We start from the raw sequence: 21090 nt of genomic DNA, 5'->3' as shown, positions 1-21090 counted from the left end.
AAAGACTGTTTCAGTACAATAAATACATCAGTTTCCTATCAAAGCTAGGTTTTGAGTGATAAGCCACAGACTCATATCCTTCAGGTGGAAAGTTTGTCCTCTGAATTTTTGGAAAGATAATGTTTTTTAGCAAAATAAATATTTTACTAAAATAATTTTACAAACGAAATCCAGGCTGGAAGGCTGCAGTAGAGTAACAGGGGTCAGTCTGGCCTTAGGAACAGGCACCATGGCATTAGCTGACAAGACACAAGCATATTTTACATTCACACTAGGGAAGTCCAAGAAAGTTCCTTTGAACCTCACAGCTCACATCAGAAATTCAGACCGTTTCTTTCACATTCTCCTCAGCACACTTTTTTTTCCCCCATTATCTCAGAGGAAAGCAGAAAGTCTGTTGCAAGATGGTTCGGGTCTGTTCTGCAGATCTACAAAGCACTTGCATCTAGGTTAAGAGAGATGAGTATTTAAAGTTTGAGAGGCTGCTGACGAAGATAGGACTTTCCCAAGGTTCATTCAGCACTCATTTCACATGTAAAAGGAGGTTGCGCACATTTCAGAGATTTATCTCAGACCAGCACTGCTGCACAATGCAACAGAACCATTCATCCTAGTGTTTCATATGAAGATGAAAAATGGTGGTTCCTGAAGAATGTGAATTTCAACAAATGTCATCTCTGTGAAACACTATGACAATCATAGCTCCTGGACATAAGATACTTCACTGAAAATACTCTTCTATATTAAACAAGGATATTTTAGATCAAAAACATCAAGAAAGCACTAAAATTGTCACATTTTCACACAGAGTATGTGAAATGACCAATAAAAATCAAGACACTTTCATCCAGTATAGATTAAAAGAAGCATTTCAGACAGGATTGTATTCAGAAACAAATCATGAATTAAGCACAGCATACCGAAGTGGGGTCCTTATCAGTAGTTAATATCATCAAGACAAAATATACATATTTTACAGTTATATTTCCAGGTACACTTTAAGTTTGCCTTTCTTGGTGTCAGGTCATTAGACAAGAAGCTTGCCCTTCTAGCAACACATTCACAACGCTGCTCATCAACTAATTATGAATATAAACAGTTTCAACCTTCACATGTTATGAGAACAGAAAAAAAATATATTCCAGGTCCAGCAAGCACTAGAGTTGGCTGAAGTGATGGGGAGTCACTGGCTATCTCTTATTTTGAGAACATCTAGAGTTTCCTTATCCTACAGCAACAAAATAATACATAATAATCAAGAGTAACCTGCTACCACCTCAATTTTTTCTTAAAATCAAAGAGAACAAGATAAATTAATTTTCAATAAATTCATAAGCATGTATTTCATTCTGAGAGTCCCTTCAACAGTAAGGATGATGACTAACTCAGATTAGGCACAACTGAACTATTGCAACCCCAGAGACCTTTCCAAGCCTTTTATTTCTAATAACAAGTATGTGATTTTCCCCTTAGAATTATGTTTCTTCAGGTACAGGACAAGCAGTCTAGATATATTTTATTCTAACACTCAATCCCCAGATCACTGGCTTCATTTCCAGCCTATTGGTTAGAGAATTAACCCCCTGTTTTTCTTCAGAACAGATAATAAGTAATTGCTCATACAATAGTGGTAAAGATAACCAATTTCTCAGGCACTGCCAAAATGAAATATGTCTGCAATATCCTACTTTCTGGGTCCTTTTTTTCCCTCATGTCTATCTGAAGCATCAGCTTTCTTCACTGTTTTGTTTCACAGTAGCGACTGCCAAAATTCATCATTTCCTGCTTAAGCAGCAATTTAAACCAGACCTTTTAATCAGATTCTCTATTGTGAACCTTTTTCCTTTGCACTTTTACCTAAGATTCATGAGCCCTGAGAATTAGAGAAGTGGTTGTTTACTTCCATTTTCTCCTCTCACATATTCAAACATGATTTAAAGGTGAGTATACATTAAAAAAATAGATAGATTATACTCGAACTAAATTTTTTATGCTAGATGATGGCACTTAGTAAAATTAAGTCAGTCTCTATCTATAAATTTCTGGGTAAGGTTAGGTTCAGACCACCAATGCAATACAGAAACTATCAGTTACAGATCCAAAAGATCAATATTTCATATAAAAGTATTTTAAAAATTAGGTGCACATATTTCAGAGAGCCTTTTGCCCAAATTATCACCTCTCCGCAATTAAGAAATTACTAAAGAATGCAATTTCACCATAAATTTTTCTTACAAGAATTATCAAGAAAGATAGAAAACTACATTTAGTTACTCAAAGTCCCAAGCAGCAGATTTTCTTTCAATATAAATTCTTGGACACAAGAAGAAGAGATTTTCTGTATTCAACACATAAGTAATTGTAACAAAAACAACACTTAAAAAAAACATTTAAAAAAAATGGAACAATGAAACAGATTTGTAGGTTATGCAGCTTGGAAGAAGTGGTGCTTGTTAAATGGTGATGACAACAGAGAAAGCTTCTATGACTCTCACTGGCAACACAGAAAATCTTTGTGCATCACAGATTCAATCCTATATTTTCATAATTCTCTTGCTAGCTCACCAGAGAAAGAAAACAAGATGATAATTGTATGTTTTCAAAACCTAATTTGCTGAATACCTTCATTGTGCATTTATGAATAAGCAACAGTTTTTGCATTGAAACCTCTCAAGCTGATGCTCTATGGCTACTGAATGCTTTTTGAACTATGGCCTTCTTGTTCATAATCATTTTGGAAAAGCACAAAAATACTAAAACACTGTGTTTTCTCCTCATCCCTTTTCCCACAGTTTATTAGCAATTAGTGTTTTAAACAATTCAGACTTCTATGGTATGCTGTAGAAGCACCCCGCATCCAGCCCTACAACAGAACCCACAGCAGGCTGCATGTTACCAGAGGCATGGCAGGGACACGAGACCAAAAAGAGGAACAGGAGAGGGGCTGGTCACTGGTAAGCTGATAAATATGCCACCAGGAATCATACAATTACATAAACTATACTGATTTCAAAAGTGCATAGTTTCTCCCTTTTTTTTTTTTTTTCCTTTTTCTAAACACCCTAACTCCTCAACATTTTCTTAAAAGAGAAGAAATTAGACCTCTCCTAAAAATCTGCCTTTCTCATCTGTTTAAATTGAACTGTGTTTCTACTGCTCATTCTTCACTGGAAGTAACTATACTGCCCTTAGGGTATCTTGTGTTACTTAAATACTCTTTGGACATCACAAATGGAAAAACATTAACTTAAAGAAAATAATAAAGCAATAAGGCATGGGTGGTTAAACTAGAAATCCTTATCTACATCTAAATATGATCTCTGAGAAAGGAAATTTTAAAATATTACAGCCAAACTGAGTTCTTTTTCCAGCTGTCCTATTAGGCAACAGAAAATCTTTTTAAGGTGACTAGATTATAATCCATCATATAAGATTAGTGTCAGAATGGGTTGTTATAAAGAAAAGTATAATGTAGCAAACGGTTTGTAAATGCATTTTTTCTTTATCATGTTATAGTCCAAACGCATGCTTGAAAAACTAATTCCATGTTCTGCAAGGTGAATGAGAAAATAATTCATTGACTGAAGAAAATCGTCCTCTTACATGTAAATGAAAGTAGAACATTCCCACTGTTCAATATATCTCAATTAGTATCAGCTGGCAAAAACTGTTTTCACATCACAATCTGTATAAATCCACAGAAATCCCAATGAAATTATAGCTTTAACAAGGAGTAATTTAGCCCAGATCCACTCACTTGCTAAATACAGTAACGATTATATCTGAGATGGTTAAGACAAGCCATTATTTTGGTCTCTTAGTCTTCATTAAGTATTCTTACAGATGTTGTTCATTTGAATATTTTTACTGGGTTACCCCCAAAAGATCCTGAAACCATATTTTTGGAAATGTCTACAAAAATTACTCAATTGCAAGGTAATTATACAAGCAAATTTTATCCACCTTATGAAAGAGATTTATTTGACAAAAGAGATGAATTACTCTGGTAGGATTATCTTAATATGTCAAATTTGTCAAAATGTCTTGCAGTATCTGTAGGGCTGAGAATAGAAGTTATCTGCTTGCAATTCCAAGACTACAGTACCATCCCTGAAGAATTATCTAAAATCAACACTTCCTTTGCTGATGAAAAAATTTAAATTTGCTTAAGCAGACAGTACCTTAAAAACCAGTCCCTTCCATGGCTTTAGTCCTGCTGGCAGGTGGAAGATCTTAGTCACGCCATGCTGATCTCTTGTTGTCTCATGAATACAAGTATTTTTCCTATCGAAAGCAACATGGAATTAACAGCGCTACATCCTTCAAGATGCTGGATAGATCACCAGGATGCATACAGCTCCCAGTAATGAGTACAGGTCAAAAATGGTTCATATGACTACATTTTCTTGGCCTACAAGATGCCTCATAAAAGATGCATGCAATAAGGGAAGCTGACCAGAAGCTGCCTGCAGAGCAACTGAATAAATCATTTGATTAGGTATTAACAGCTGCTGAAGAAAAGCACAGAAAGCCCCCAAAGAAAGGTCAGTACCTCTGGGAAAATCATAACCTGAATCTCTCCTATCTTGATGAATGTGGGCTTGTAGGCTTACAGAATTATGACTTCTTAGTTGTAACATAAGTAGCCTCACTATGAACACATTGCACACACAAACACTGCACAATTACAATGGAAGCCGGTATGTGAATTCCTTTAAAAATAGTAAGAGAGAAGCCTGCGTGGCTACCTAGGCTTTGACAGCCTCCTATATTGCAGCCTTCCTATAACTCCTACAGGCAGAACACACATTCAAAATACTGCCCTTCACTGTAAGTGATTCAAATTAGGAAAGATGTGGATGCCCCATCCCTGGAGGTGTTCAAGGCCAGGTTGGACGGCAGCCTGGTCTAGCATTATATATGGAGGTTGGCAGCCCTGCCTGCGGCAGGGGGTTGGAGCTTGATGATCCTTGAGGTCTCTTCCAATCCAAGCCATACTATGGCTCTATGAAGATAAGGGAGAGAATGAAAGAACTAGAAATGTATTTGTGATATTAAGAAGGATGGCAAAGCTAAGCTGTAGGCAAAGCTCCAGTCCATATTAAACAGAAAGCAAAAGTCTCTAAAATAAAGGCATTAACTAAGGAACTGAAGTGCAAAACATGCTCTCTAAGGGTTATTCCCAAGCAGTTTAAAAGTTATACTCTAGTAGTGTCTGCTTGTAATGCTTTTTATTAATATTTCTCTAAACAAAATGCCAGTAAAGTGAATATTTACATTGGCACTCATGAAAACCTGAAGGACTGTCTCTGTAACACAGTTAAATTTGTCAGTTTATGAGGCAGTAAACACCTAAAGACTCCCCAGGCGTAGGGTAGGCTACTCTGTGGTATTCACCTCTTTGTTTCCATAGCATGTATTCTTTTCTGAGATCTCATCCTAGAAAGGTCTTCAAACTTTCAGCTAACTTTCTTCCAGAAGCCTCTTCCTGTGGAAGAATCGGGAATATTTTCCTCTGGGCAGTTTTATTCCTTCAGATGGCCTTGTATGGGTAACCAGCCAGATGTATAAACAAGGCTTCATGTATGATTCAAAACCCATTCACCTTTACTTACTACACTGCAGGATTTTTGAACAAGTCCCCAGGGGACATGAAACTACCTAGACTACTTCAGGATTTGTATTCTGATAGAATTGTTTCAGCTCAGCTTAGCTCGCTGTCTTTGACCTTTGTCACAAAATCCACCTCTCATCATATAAGCAAGCCTCTATCTTCTCTCCTCCTGTTGAAAGTATTTTTGAATCTCCTCTACTCCGCCTTACAACATCTGGCTTCTTTGTTCTGGTTTTATTAGTTTTCCACTACTTCAAACCTCCTGCCTAAGGACAGGAAGAATAAACCCTGGGTTTCTCAGCCCTCTGTCACTAATTCCAGCTCAATTTCCAAAAGGTATCCCTGGTCTGCAAGGAATGTGGTGAAACCCTGGTCATAAGCAGCAGAAACAAATATGAAAAAGATTGAAGAAAAATAAAAATTATGAAGTCTTATAGAGCAGTTAAGCCAACCAGAATACATTAGCTACACATAAATTCTGTAAAGTTATCAGAATCATAAATACTCTGACTTGGAAAAGTTCAGCCCAGAAATGTTTGTGCACCCTTGGGAAACACCACTGATTTCCCTCACGAAGTTTTTGGAAGCTTTATCTATGAGGGCATGAATTAACACAAATTCATAAATAATGAATAGTGAGAGGCAATGCTTGAAATGCTCTCTCAGCAGTTTCAGAACAAGGAACAAAGTCATATATAAGTAAACATCCAAGTCTTTCACTTATATGGAACAAAAAATGGGGGAAAAAAAGGTCAACATTTGCATATACTATTTGCAACAAATGGATCAAGCATCTCTCGATAAAATTCTCATAAAGCTTAGGGTAAACTGACTTATTGTGCCTTTTGTGCTTCTTCCTCCATTTTACAGAACATGGGAACATCTGTGTACACTTCAAGGAAAAAAAGTACTAAAGACCAAATTCCAAGAGCAGCGTTGAAAAAAATCAATCTATGTGAATCCAGGAAAAATACATACATGCAGAATGTTTTTCAGATCAGCTGTAAGGCAGACTGTTAAGTAGAAACAGATATATTTCTGCAGGCAAACACCTCTACTAATGTCACTGTGACATCAAACTAGATATATAAGGACGTATTTCAGTTTCAGACTAGTACAGCTACAGAAAATCACCAAATCAGGCACACGTTCCTGGCTGTGATGCTGGAACGTGGGCAGAGATGAACTCTGATGTATAGAGTATACAACCTGTTTCCCTAAAATACATGTGGAAAAAAAATATATATAACTTTCAATGCACTATATTATTGTTGCAAATTAAAAACATTTCCAGCATTTACAATATATTGCAACTATAATGGACCTGTCACCTTTAAATAATATGAATAATATATGAACAACGCTGTCTGGAACATAAGTTCCCTGTAGAATAAAATACATCTGACATACGGTCTTAACTCTCTTCCTATTCTCTCAATACAAGCAAAAACATGATTGTGAAAGAGCTAGAGGTGTTCAGCAGAGCTCACAGGGCATTAGGCATTAAAATTCCACAGAAAAAAAAGCTATGTTTTTTTTTGTAACAATGAGACAACTGTTCGGGGCCAAACCTACTTTTTCTTAGTGGAAGAGCGTAGAATGAAGTGTGAAACAGATTAGATGTTTTACAGAGCAACATAAGGTAGACAAATGAATATGTTCTGAAAGATATAGATCACAACCAGTTCACTACTGTTTCCTTTGGTGTTCAGACAATATCTGAAGAATAAAAGACTGGAGATCATGCGACTGGATTGGTAAACTACTCCTCAAAGTCTACATTTATGAAGTGATGACTGAAAATGAATAAGGACTGCTAGAGCTGGGCACAAGCAGTTATGGTTCAATATTTATACCTATATCTCTGAAAGTTCCCTGTTTTGTTGTTTGTAACAAAACCTGTTCTTTTTAGGAACTAGCTGTAGTTAGTTGATTTAAAAGATTTTGAAAATATAAATTACTAAATAAGGAAGAACCCGCTGAAAAGAGAAGACTTTCTGACTATCAGTAACATTTTTATGAGCCAAATTTAATATCATTTTTTAATTACTGAGGTTTCTGATGTTTTTCTGCCTTGCTACTGACCTATCTGGGGGGTTGGGAGGAGGAAACAAAGTGGCATAATGGATGAAAACTTGAATACTGTTAAAAAGTGACAAACCGCTGACTTTTTTTTAAGGAGAACAGAGGGAATGAAGAATTTTGATCAGATATGATTAAACTAAAAAATTAAAATTAAAATATAAAATACAGCACCTGCCCCAATTCTCCCATCTTGGAAGAGGCTTCTTTCTTCATTAATATTTTTAAACTAAAAAAAACCACGAAATAGTAAACTCATCCAAAAGAAAGTTTTACTTTCAGAATATTCTGTACCGAAGAGTAAAGTTTGGATGTGACCTTTTTCCTCTCCTCTTGATTTCCTGCTGAGCTGGTGAACAAATAGAAGTTCTGAAATTCGACTACAAATGTTGGATGCAAGCAACACAAGCTGACCCACATTGGTCTTGACAACACTACTACCTATTCTTCAGTAGACAAAGTGCAGAGGCTGACAATGTAAAGTTGGTCTTGGGTGAACATAAAGACACGCAAGTCTACATGAAAACATTTGACCTAGTATTTGCAATGGGGTTAGATAAAATATGTTTTATATTTCCATTCTTCACAGGAATATGGCTGTAAGATTATATGTTACTAAACATAACTATATAGCTGCTACATCATTATACCAATGACGCTATGTCAATGCTATTTTTCACATAAACAGCATCAACAGAAATGTATATTGCAGCCCAAAGACTGTAGAAATGTGCAAAATCCCAAATGGTGCCTTTATTTTATCCATGCTGCTATTTGATAAACCTGCTATTAGGTCATTTTCATAGTCTGCCTCTAGTCTGTATTTGTGCCTAAAGTACAACCTTGGCCACTAAGGGATAACGTTACAGAAGAAAACTATCAATCAAGTGTTTATATAAAGACTTTATTGTTGCAAACTAAACTGCTTGATTGGAGGTTCTTTCTAACTAGGAGTTACAATTATTAATAGCTTAGCTAGCTTTAAAAATAAATAAATCTTCTAGGAAAATGTAATAAGATAACAAAAGCTCAAATCATTTTCTTTTCACTGCTGCTTTGTTTGTGAGGCAGGAAGCCGAACAAAAAAGTGCCTATTTGAGCTCATTCAGCTCTGTAATCAGGTGTTTCAATAAGATTGTAAAGTGTTAAAACAGATAAATTTTTCCTTTTACTTACGAAAATGTTAATGCATTTTTTCTTATGCCTGTAGGCTTTGGTCCCACAACTACCTCAGAAATCAACGAAAGACTGACAGTAAGTAAACTGAAATCGTAGAACTGTAGAGTCATTAAGGCTGGAAAAGACCTCCAAGATCATCTAGTCCAACTGTGAAAGCTGAAAGTTGTATCAGATCCCAGATCAAGGACTTCATCTCATTTTTACTTAGATTAAGAGGAAATCACTGCCTTAGAATTTAGTTTCATATCAGATTTTCATGTCATCGCATATAAATATCAAAATGCTAAATTCATTTATATTGCAGTATAGCAGGTTACTTGCAGTTTAGACACATTGGATTGTAGGAACAGTCCCAAAATTCAGCAGGAGCGTCCTAGCATTTACAGTCACCAGCACCTGATAGAGCAATAAGCAGTCAAAAGCCCTGAGGAAAGTACATACAGGACAAGCAGCTGCCCATGAGATGAGCCAGCTCAGATACTCTCTGGATAACATATTGCTCTGCATCTGTTCCTTTCTGTCCCATCCCTAAGACAGAATCCAAGATTAGGAGGTATGCAGGACAGATTGTTTACACGTTAAATTTGCTTTTTTCCTCTCTTGTACTTAGATATTTGAATCAGGAATTATAGATATGTTTCAACCACAAAACTCTTAGAATCATAAAATCTCTGAGACAGGGAACAGAACTTCTACGGTTAGTAAAATCAGTTCAGGTAATTCTACATTATTTTGTTATCCAAAACATACAATTCCTTTTCCCCTCTCACTAAATTTCTGTCTTCCATTACTTAAATGGTGGAGTTCCCAACAACAAATTATGTTGGTATTTCTTTCCAATAGTTTTGAACCTGCTTTCTTGAAATTTCATGAGTGTTTCCTTGCTGCACTACCCTCTCTGAACCTTCTTTATTGTTTTGTTGCAGTTCTTTTTAGCGTCTTGCCTATTGGAAACAATCCTGCCCTTTTTTCATTTTGATTTTTTTTATTAGCATGAGCAATTTTCTACAGGGTAACTAGCACAAGGCATTAGTCTAAATGATTCAGCTTAGAAAGGTTCCTATACAGACATTTAATATTTTCCCTATGATCCTTCACCCTTTATGTTCTAAGTGTACAGCTTACAGTTGCAAACACAACTATTCACTAGACTGTCTACGATAACACCTTGATCAATCTAGGTCAATCAATACAAGTTACTAGCACATGTATTGAATACAACTACACTTTACCCTAAGACTTTGGACAACATAAAATACTCAGCATCCTAGTAGATTCATTGATGAATCCACTTTTGTCTAAATTCCCTTCTTTATTTCTTCAGAAACTCATTTTTACCATAATGTACGGTACTACTACACTCTAACTGCTGATCTGTCATCAACTTCAACAGAAAAAACATGCTGTCCGACTACTACACTAAACATAAATCCATTAAGGGGGTGTACCTGGAAAGGGAAGGACAGCCATTTAGTTCTATTTCTAGACTGCAACAATAAAAGTATAAATGTGCTATGAAATAAAGCTGCTCTGGAAGTCAGAATAGCTGAATCACAGAAGTAATAGGACTGTGTTCCCTTTGCATTGGAAATATTCAGACTAGGAGTACCTGAGGAATGAAAGAGAATGGCTTGTGTCACTCAGGAATTTTTCCTTCATCAAAGAAATTCCTCAGGAGCCACTGTCATTGTGTTTCCAGACTCTCTGTGACAGGGCAACTAATCAAAGCATCAGGCTAATAAATTACATAAAATATACCCATGAAATAGTATGTTAAAAGATAAAGGAAATACAGACATTTGCACATTCAAAGGAAAATGGTGAACAAATCAAAACCCAGTACAAACAGGGAAGACAAGCTTTTTCCTCAGCTGCTGCAACCTGGAAAAGCTACCTGGAAAAGAGGTTCTGACCTGACATTTAGGAGGTGTAAAATGAAGATATCTTCCTAAAGTTCAGGGAAAAAAAAAAAAAAAAGAGAGAGAGAGAGAGAGAGAGAGAAACAGAAGGAATTAGTGCTGAGTCTAGTCTCCACAGTCACGGACCACCATGCAACTAACGCTTTGTACAAGGATGAAAACAACTCGTATGTCACACTCCCTGCAGTGTTCTTAAGCAGTGATCAATGAGAGTTCTGGGCTGGATCTGATAACTGTGAAATCTCTTTATTATTGCAACAGTGAGTCTTAAAAACATTTGAAGAAAAGCTATGAAGAAAGTGAGAAAGGAGCTGCAAGTCTCACTTCTTTTGCTAAAACTAGTTCTCACAAACCAGCAGCTGGCTGGAGCCAGAAGTTTTGGGAAGATGCTCCAATTCTGTCTGGAGCCCGAATTTTTGAGTGTTCTTTAGGGATCACTCATACAACCACGAATGCTACTTTTATATCCTCTGAAAAGTAGAAATAAGTATACTAATAGCCTTTTTTCTTTTCTTTTCTTTTTTTTTTTTTTACCCTTAGAGCACGTCCAGCTAGACTTGTGATGTGCTGCAACTGCTACTTCTAGTGCTATGTCCTGTTCCTGTCCTTCCCTAACTGTTGTTAAACACTAACAGTTATTAACTATTCAGCTCAATTTCAAGTAAATGTTACTGCTACAAGCATAGTACTGTCCAAAATCAGGCCATTTGTTTCAGAACTCAAATATGAATAAACCATAAAGCCTATCTTTAGACCATAACTTTTTCAATATATTTGACCAGAGGTGGGCCTATGCAGTAACAAGATTTTGATTTTCAGATTCATTTCTAGTAAAGTATTTCCACAGAACATTCAGACACGTCTCAAAATTAAACATTTATTAGAGTTTCTTCTGTAAAGAATCTCAGGTTTTGGTACCTTTAGGCAATTTACCTAAAATATGATATTTCAGTGAAGATTAGGAATCCATATAATAAAGTGCACTGTACTGTCACTACTATTCTTGTTATGAAATACACAAAAAGTAATTTCACAGACTAAAAGTAACAACAAAAGTCATAGTGTTTTATCAGAGTAGAAAAAATGCCTGCCTAACAGATGCATTTATTAATGTAATACAAAGAACATGACAACAGGAACTATCAGAGAGGAGCTCAGGCTTGAAAATCATTCAAGTGCTAGGCAAATAAGCTTGTAACCATGTATTTTCTCCCTGGGCAAATTTCCCACGGACTTCAGGGCTCAATTTCCGCTCCCAAACAAGGAATAGAACCCTATCTAAGAAAGACACTATAATACAATGCTTTTTGAACAATTTCTCTGGAATATAGTATATGCTAATAAAGGTGCCCCTAAAGCGTCCACCCAATTAATCCATCTTGGAAGGCTTAGCTCTATATAGATGTTACACTGTTTTTGTTTTATTTGATATGTAGGCCCCCCGTGATATTACAAAGTTACAATTCATTTTTTATTTTATTTTTTACTTTTGGTACAAATGTTTTTGAGGATTCAAAATTATAGCTACTTATGCTGTATAGCTAACCCTATGCACGTTAGAGTGACAACAGAAAAGATGGTATTTTCTAGTGGATTCGAAGTCATAACTTTCAAAGATGACAAATTATTGAAAGTTTTTACTCTAACGTACTTCATGTGTGCACAGGAAATCAAGTCAGAAAAAAAAAACCCAAGCATCCACACCCTTTCCTCAAACCAGGGTCAAATGTAGCTCAGCAAGTAAGGATCTCCAAAAGTGCAGTAACGCCCCAAACGTCAGAATCTTTGCCAAATGTTGCTGAACAACAACACTCAAGCACTTTTAGTGAGAAAAGTGGTGATAACAACCGACATGTGGAGCAACATCTATTGCTGCTTTGGAATATTTGCTGTGCACTGCAGATAATTTGGAAAGTAGGCCTTGTCACTCCATACATCCAAGCCACATTCTAATCTCTTCCATTTTAACCCTTCCACTCGCTGAGTTATGGACCTTACAGCTGGTCACATATTGTTTACTTAACACAGCCTGGACTGCTCACTTGTGTAATTTAATAAAATAGAGCACAATACCTTGCTAGAAAACACCAGAGATTGCACAACCTGCTCATGCTTTTTAAATGTAATGGATGTGGACCAGATGGAAGAGGCTCCTATTCATACTGAAGACCTTGATGAAATTGCTTAAAAATCCATTTGCAATGCAAAACTCATACCAAAGAAGAAAAAAGACAAAAAGAAAATAACTGCAGAAAAAAGATAAAAATGACAACTCACCACCATTAGCCACTCCGTTTCTAGGTGTTCTCTTTTCCTGTGAAAACAAAAGCATCATGTCAGACACTTGACTTGAATCTGCTACACAAAATATTCAATGATTAAATGCCTTGCTACCCATCTGTCTCCAATTTAGTGTACTGCTTCCCTCCAGATTATTCTAAAACAGCTGGAGAATTATGTTATCCATGGCCCAACACTGCTAAGCTGGACCAACCCAATAGAGCCAAAGATCTGACCAGCCAGTATTCTCAGATGAGTGTTTCCAGATCCAGATCCTTTATTCAGGCATCAGATGGAGCATCCTTGAGCCTTTCTTGCAAAGAGCTGTTTCTTAGTATTACACTGTCAACAGAGAGACAGTGTCTAATAAAAATCTATTAATTTGAACATTTTCAACCTACAAATTTTGCACAGCAAGACAGGCTGTGCCCTATTTTCTTCTTTTTCTGGCATATTATATAACACAGAAGACCAAGGAGCCAGAAGCAATAAAACAGCTGAAAAATTCCAAGTCTTTTGAATACTCTAGGACTCCACTTCACTGATCAATCTATGACCATATTTTTACATACACGCATTCATTATCTAACAGATGTGTTCTTATAATCAATGAAGTAAAAAGGCTAACTGCAATGGAGTTTTGATAGGTAAAATTGGGAAATCACAGTAAAAACCTAAATTTCAAATAAACCATAATTTATTGAACAGTGTGTATATAGTTTGTGCACTGATATACAAAAGCTCAGCAGTGCACAATCTCTATCACATTTAGCAAAAGATACTAATCACAAAGTTTAATCTAGTATTGCTGATGGAGATGAACTGTCATTATTTTATTACATGTAACAATGAAACCTTCTTCACATAATAAGTAGGAAAAAAAGGAAAGGGGGGAGAAATGGCCCAGAAAATGTAATTAGTCAGAACAAGAGGCCACAACATCTTTTTTTTTTTTTTTTTGTGAAAAATGTTTCCTTCTAGGATACAGAAAGGAAAATAAGTTACACAAGCATTCCTGGATGCAACTTTATATTACAAATCTTATTTTGGTTTAAATGCAAATTCCAGCTGCCTAAAATCTATAAACAAAAAAATTGAAAGAAAAACAAACAAAACCACATGGAACACCAATCATGAAACAGAATAAAGATTTCTTTTATCCTGACATACATTTTGTGTATAATAAAAACGTATTGTTGAAATACACTGAAAAAATAATTCTTCTAGTCTCTGTAAAACGTCAGCTGCTCAACTTCCTGTGCAGATCAGCACGATCCATCTGATTTTGTATAAATATGCTGTTTCACATTTTCTTTATATTTTTCCTATAATTATTATTTATCCCAGTTACTGCAATCCTTAGTTATCCTATTTTTCACAGGTATCTCAACAGATTATTTTGAGGAAAACATGTATGGGGCTATATGGTTGGAGAACCATGCTCACAGAGCAGATGGAATGGAAATTTTTGGTCACAAATGTGACTGAAAGATGAATTGGAGGGAGGAATACAAGTATCAGTAACAAATACATCAAGAACTAGATTTAGGTCAGCATTATATGCATTTACATTTTCAGTAATGCATTTTCAAGATATGGGAAGCTTTTAAATAGAGTAAACTCACACCTAAGGAGAGAAATCATGTTCTACATGATGATTTATCAGCAACTGACATTTTAATTTTTGTGAGTGGATACCATAGTAAGGAAACTCACTGGCACTTATACTTGTGAATACTACCTAACCTAAGAGGTTTTGTGTATGTGTGCCAGGAAGATAGCGTGTGCAACTGAAAAATACCGTAGGAAACAGTTGTACTGTTTCAATCTCCAGAGATGTTAAAGAACTAGCTGAATCTGTAAAGAATATTTTAAGTAGAGCCAACCTTGTTCTGGAATACAGGAATAAATGGATTACATTTTGATATGTTTTTTAAGCTCTAATTTCTGTAATAGCAGTAATAGAGAAAACACCTCAACATCTGTATTCTGAGCGTTGATTTTAGCATGGGTAGCACAGCCTGAACAATTAGTAGAATCTGAAGCATGCTAATTCTCCTAGCAGCATTAACACAAGTAGTATCTGCTTTATTGGTATTGATGCTGACTGAAGTAGAAAGATCAACAATAAAACCTGAGCCCTTTGCTTGTCCATCAGTAGCACACCCATCTTCTACTCCCCAAGACCCTCATGGCACACCCAGACTTAGACTTTGCCTGAACTTGGTATTTATCTGTCACCACCATGTGTTTTTCACCACATATATCATACTTCAACATATACAAGACTATTAGAAAATGTGGTTCTGCTATTACTGTTTGAGTCCTTCCAAATGAGTAGGCCCATCCTGTGCAGAGCACAGAACCCAGGAACAACTCTCCATCATAGGAGAGTTCTAGCATGGAGTCCTTGGGCATCTGGAGCCCATTCATGGGAGTGGTCCCAGAATCCTGACAACACTAGAAAACCTTCCACATTTCCAACAGTTTCCCTGGAGTAATTACAAACAATCTAGTCATACACAAGACAAATAATCCCCAGTTCAATCACTGAACAATTACTGCTGCAATAACCAAGCAAAAGAACAGATTTGTAAACAATAATGTCTGAATCCCAGGAGATAAAGAGGAGGAAAAATATCAGATAAGCTTGTCAGACTCATTCCCTACTCAGGGAAGCACTCATATTTGTTCTTGGCTTTTCATTAATCATATGCTCTGATGTATATTCATCCGAATGTTTTTTTTTTCCCTACAGCTCTGAACATAATATAACATTTAGTAATGGAAAAACAGAGACATTCCTAATAAGTGAAGAGTCAATTCTTCCTGAATGTTCAAGTATCTTATCTGCAGATAGCATGGCTCTTGGAAAAAAAAATGAAATGGCACAAAACAACAGCTGCAAGGACAACAACGCTTTTGGAGTTAAGCCACTATAAATGTCTTTATTTTGCTAAAAGTCTTTTGATGAATCATAACTTGTTTTAACTGCCAGTGGCACTGATTAAAGTGATGCGCCTTGAATCTACAGTTTTTCCATCAAGGATGAAATGTTTTAAGATATACCTAAGGTACATCTTCTATGTCACTCATTTGCTAGAGGTTAATAAAAACATTTAAGGAATAAAGGTAGGCAAGCATCACAGTACTAAGAAATTGTTTCCAAAGAACTGAAATACTGCAGTTTCCACAGTTATGAAGTGTTATTCAATCAAACTGGAACACCACGTAATCCAACATAATACCATGAATTAACTAAAGGAACACAGCAAATAGCTAGAGGTTGTTACAGATCACTTGAGTAATCTAGGCCATTTGACTAAGGGAACACTAGAATGCAAAAATTATAAACAGGTGACCTTTTTCAGCTACAAGGATGGTAAATGAGGTCATCTACTGTACTGCAGATTAAAACAGATTCTTTAAAAAAAAAAAAAAAGATTCTTAAAAATGCAGGTGGATTCTTCTTATCCAATGGAATGATGCAACATTAATTATTTAAAAACAAAAACAAAGAAAAAACTAACCCACAAAGAAAAAGTGAGTTGATCAAACCATAGAAGAAAAGATTCTGGAAAGATTTTATTAGAAAAATCTCATGTGTGCACTCTTTTGATTTCATTTTCCACAGCTCACCTGCAATTTTCTGTTGCAGGTGGGTAATAACAAATACAGATTTTCATCTACAGAAGTATTGTTTGTTACCCTTTCAACCTATGGGATATATCTGTAGGTAGGTACTTCTATATAATTGCTCAGTATTATCCAACCAAAAAAAAAATCACATTATTCACTTTAAAATCCAAATTAAGCAAATCACACACTAATTAGAGAAAACTCAAAGAGAAACAATAGCTAAATATGACAGTGGGAAGGACGACCATAGATCTAGCTTTTAGAGATTTGAAATATAACAATAGTTCACTTAGCTTCCAAAACATCTCACAGGACACTAGCAGACTCTGGGCTGTATACAGAGCTTTATACCAAATACACAAAGTTTCATACATGTAACCACAGAACAGAAATGTCATTCAAAACTGCTAGCACTCATGTTTGCAAGTTCTAAAGTAGACAGAAAAATTACAAAATAAGAAAGGCAACAAAATTCTCTTTTGCTACAAATTCAAGATAGATCCCCCCAGCGAGTTCTTTGTGGTACAAAGAACTGCCTGAGTTCCAGCAAAGAGGAGGGAATCAGGAGCAGGATAGACCACTATCCTGAAAGTTGGAATGAGACGAAAGATGATAGGCGTGTGAAACTGGAAAGGCAGAGAGGAGGGTAGCAGCTCCTGAGTCAATGAATTCAACAGCAGAAGCATATGCCCTTGGCTTTTCTCTCTCAGACATAGTCTTCATTTTCTGTCAGAAGCCCATGTTTTAAACAATTGCACAAACTAATACCGCTACATTTTATGCAAGAGGAAGCGACATTCAGCAGAGAGCATAAAGAGGTGTCTTCCTGACTCGGAAGCTGAAGTCTTTTTAATGTTGTGCTCCAATCTTGTGACCTTCCTTCCCTTTCAAATGGGCCTTAATGCCTCTAGGACAGCTCTATTTGGCCCATGAAAAGTTTACAGGCATTGGTATTTGTCACTTAAAATTGATGTTCAGTCGATGTTTTAAAGCATTCCAAATCATCTCCTTCATTATTGTTGGAGCTACCACGGAATATATGTGGTCAAGGTTTACCAAGAGAAAGCTTCTGGAAATACCTACCTCACATAAAACACTGAGTCCCAACTAACGCACCCGTGTTATCTGTGCTATCATTTTCTCCTACAGGAAGAAGGAGAAGACAGGCAAGGAGAGAATCCAGTAACACCTCTGAGGTACAGAACTGTGAATTGCTTTGGTCCCATTCTCTGCTCACACAGTCTCTTACAACATCTCTGCACCTCTTCCTCCTCGTCATGACGCTATCAAAAATAGCACCTTGTTATCTCCAGGCATTTGGAAGGATAAATACAATAAAAGTTACATGTTAATTAGTAAAGCATTGGGAACCAAATTTGCCTTTCCTAACAGTGAGCTAAGTTTCTGTAAGGATTATTTCTTATCCTAAGCAGGTTGTTTCGAATAGCTGTGCCCTACAATAGGCACCAGAAGAGGATGTGTCTGTTTTTGTTCCTAAACACACTTTGTGTGTTCTGGAGAAGAAAAGCTAAGAAATGTCTTCTTAGTAATACTTTCCATTTGATCTGCCATTGTTAATTGAAGAACACACTATTTCATTATGTTTCTCTTCCTGGCAGCCTGTACAGTAATTGCACACAGTAGCTAGAGACAAGTGGACTAGCAGTTCTGGAATGATGAACAGGAAGGATGAACAATTTGTAAATTAATCTCTTCTTCTAGTGGTAACAAACAACTGAAGTATTTATAAAAGGAAAAAAGTTTATGCCAGTGCTGCACACTGAATAATGTCAGCTTATTATGACAGGGTTTGAATCACTGAAACAGTGAACGAGCTCCACCTTTTTCCTGAAGTTCATTATTCTCCAAACTTGATTTTCATGGGGATCCAAAGGAAAGTAAAAAGATTCTTGAGTAAGAGATGCTAATTTCAGATGGAGATTAGAGTGTTTTATTCTATTGCTCCCATTGTACGTGACACTGGAGAATCAAATAGACCAATTCCAAAATGTGGTTTGCTCGTGGGGTTGGACTGCTTGTGGTATGTAGCATGGAAATCATGCCTGTGAGAGAAAAAAGAAAAAATAGCCCAAAGAATGTGGACACAGAGACTGTTTTTTCCTTACTATAAAAGTCAATCCTCTTATTGCGATGACAACTAATTACTTTTCTTCTGTTTTCCTGAACCAAATCTTCAGAAATATCACACTACAGATTTAAAAAAAAAAAACTCATCTGCAATTAATGTAAATAAATCTTTCTTATTAAAATGCAGGAATTAGCTCTTAACATCCAGATTAGTAGGTGGGTTAATATATGTCAATATATGTCATGCGCTGAGATCTTCAGGAAAGCCAAGTTAGATAACCAGAACCAAAGCCCTTTATAGAGACGTACACACAAACAAAAGAAATACATATATACATATATATGTACACACATACAACTGCATATTCACCAGGATAACAATGACAGGGAAAACCTAAGAGTACTGAAAGTTAAGAACAGTGCATCAAAAAGCATGGCAAAGAAAGGATGAGTGGTAGTAGCTTAAAGTGTTAGGAAAATAAAATTGTTTCTTACTGTTTTAAAATTCCTACTTGAGACAGGAAAGAAAGTGTCCTATATTTCCATGTCTACACCTTGACAGGTGGCCAAAAAAAATTTCACACAGGGCTAGCAATACCAAAAAAATGCTCAAAACATGAGGAATAAGTCATAGGGTTGTCTGGAGGAAGGTGATCAGCTCTTTCTCTGTATAAGGCTCTTGAATGGGAACCCTGGAATAGCATAATTCTTGACAATCTTCTTTCTTTAGCACTTTTAAGAAAGTTCTGTCTATCAGGGTTGCTCCAAAAGTAATGCCTCCTATTTTATCATGTTGGCCCACGATGTCAGAGGTGGATGTTGGTGGTATGGCAGTAGAGGTTCAACCTTCCCACCAATATTCTGATCCAGGTTGTGGACAGCTGTGTGACAGAAGGCAGCAGAGGGGCAGTCTGACAAAATGGTGTCTGATATAGAAGTGTGGATGAAGCAAAGGTGTTTTTTCCATGTGGAAAAAATGGCACCTGTTGACATTCATCGACACTCACTGAATGTTTGTAGACACCAAACAGGGGACATGAGCACAGAGAGATGGTGGGAAGTGTTTTTCAGCACTGACACCTCCGCAGAAGCTGTGAAACAGTGGGTCACATCTACCAGCACAGATTCATACAAGCACGGCATGCAGGCTCTTGTTCATCACTGGCAAAAATGCATAGCTAACAGTGGTGAGTATGTTGAAAAAGAGTTTTTTGGAGCTGAGAATTTGCTCTATTGATTAGTATTATTGTACTGTTTGTGCCTGTTGTAGCTTCCAGGAAAACAGGTACAGAACAACTATGCATGACGAACTATGTTATCAGGTACCACATGACCAAAGGAAAAGGATCTTACCACATTTGAAACAGTTTAGGGGAACAGTTACCTTCTTTGTGATGCATGATGTGAAACTGGGAGAGGAGGGAGAGTGGGATTCCCCTATATCAAACCTAGGAAGCTTTCTGTCAATCAATATATTAATTTATCTGTTTATCCAACCAGATCTTGTTAATACTCAGCCAAAACAAGTAGGCATAACTCTGATTATCATTTTAGGCCACCAATTTATGCAAAGGAACACACATATTCTTGGTACGTCTTGGGTTCCCCACCAGCATAACCACATAAGCATAGAAATGCCCTTGTTAACCAAGGCACTCCAAGAGGCAGCGGCATAAATCCAGGCATATTGTAGTGTGAATACAGCTACAGCATTTGTGGTATAAATCTACTTCACCTACAATTCAGGTACATCTGCATAAGTCACAATCCCTCTGGGCTTGTTCCAGGAGTTCAATGCAACCTGGAACTCCTAAAACCTTCAGTTTAAGTGGTAAAATACATCACAGCAAAATTTCATTTAATTGCTAACTTTATAACCATGTTTTAAATTCCAGATCAGGTCAACACATCCCTGATTGTGCAAGATTTTTCCATACACATTCAATTTTATTTTTTTTTACATCCCTGCTTAAAAATAAGGAAAGACATCAAATGACAGGATTTAGTCAGGAAAAACAATTCCACAGTCTGATCCACCTCATCATTTTTCTTCCAAGATGTTTTGTCTAGAATTTTCCACCATTTTTCAATCCACCATTTCCAGTTACAGCACCTTTTCTCAAGTTTAAGATTTTTGCCTTATCTGTAATTTACACATAACAAATATACAAAGTCATCATTATCTGTCTTGGAAATTGTTTGGTCAAAATTTTCCATGCACTGTTGCTTTTATCTGTCTTTATTAATATATTCTTCCACCCCTCTTCTTCACGGGCCACATTTGAGAGC

General features: G+C 36.4%; 1 protein-coding gene across 4 annotated transcripts in view; it reads right to left on the bottom strand.

Annotated features, from left to right (window-relative positions):
* The window catches only part of DKK2 (dickkopf WNT signaling pathway inhibitor 2), a 161051-nt gene that overhangs the window by 97100 nt on the left and 42861 nt on the right, over positions 1 to 21090 (bottom strand). For all 4 annotated transcript variants that reach the window (XM_021395765.1, XM_021395762.1, XM_021395763.1 and 1 more), the window contains one exon: positions 13072 to 13108. In XM_021395765.1, the coding sequence (XP_021251440.1) occupies positions 13072 to 13108 (37 nt within the window). The remainder of the gene's footprint in view (positions 1 to 13071; positions 13109 to 21090) is intronic.

The sequence above is a fragment of the Numida meleagris genome, chromosome 4, assembly GCF_002078875.1.
Source record: "Numida meleagris isolate 19003 breed g44 Domestic line chromosome 4, NumMel1.0, whole genome shotgun sequence".
NCBI lineage: Eukaryota > Metazoa > Chordata > Aves > Galliformes > Numididae > Numida > Numida meleagris.
This window is presented reverse-complemented; position numbering and strand designations above follow the sequence as displayed.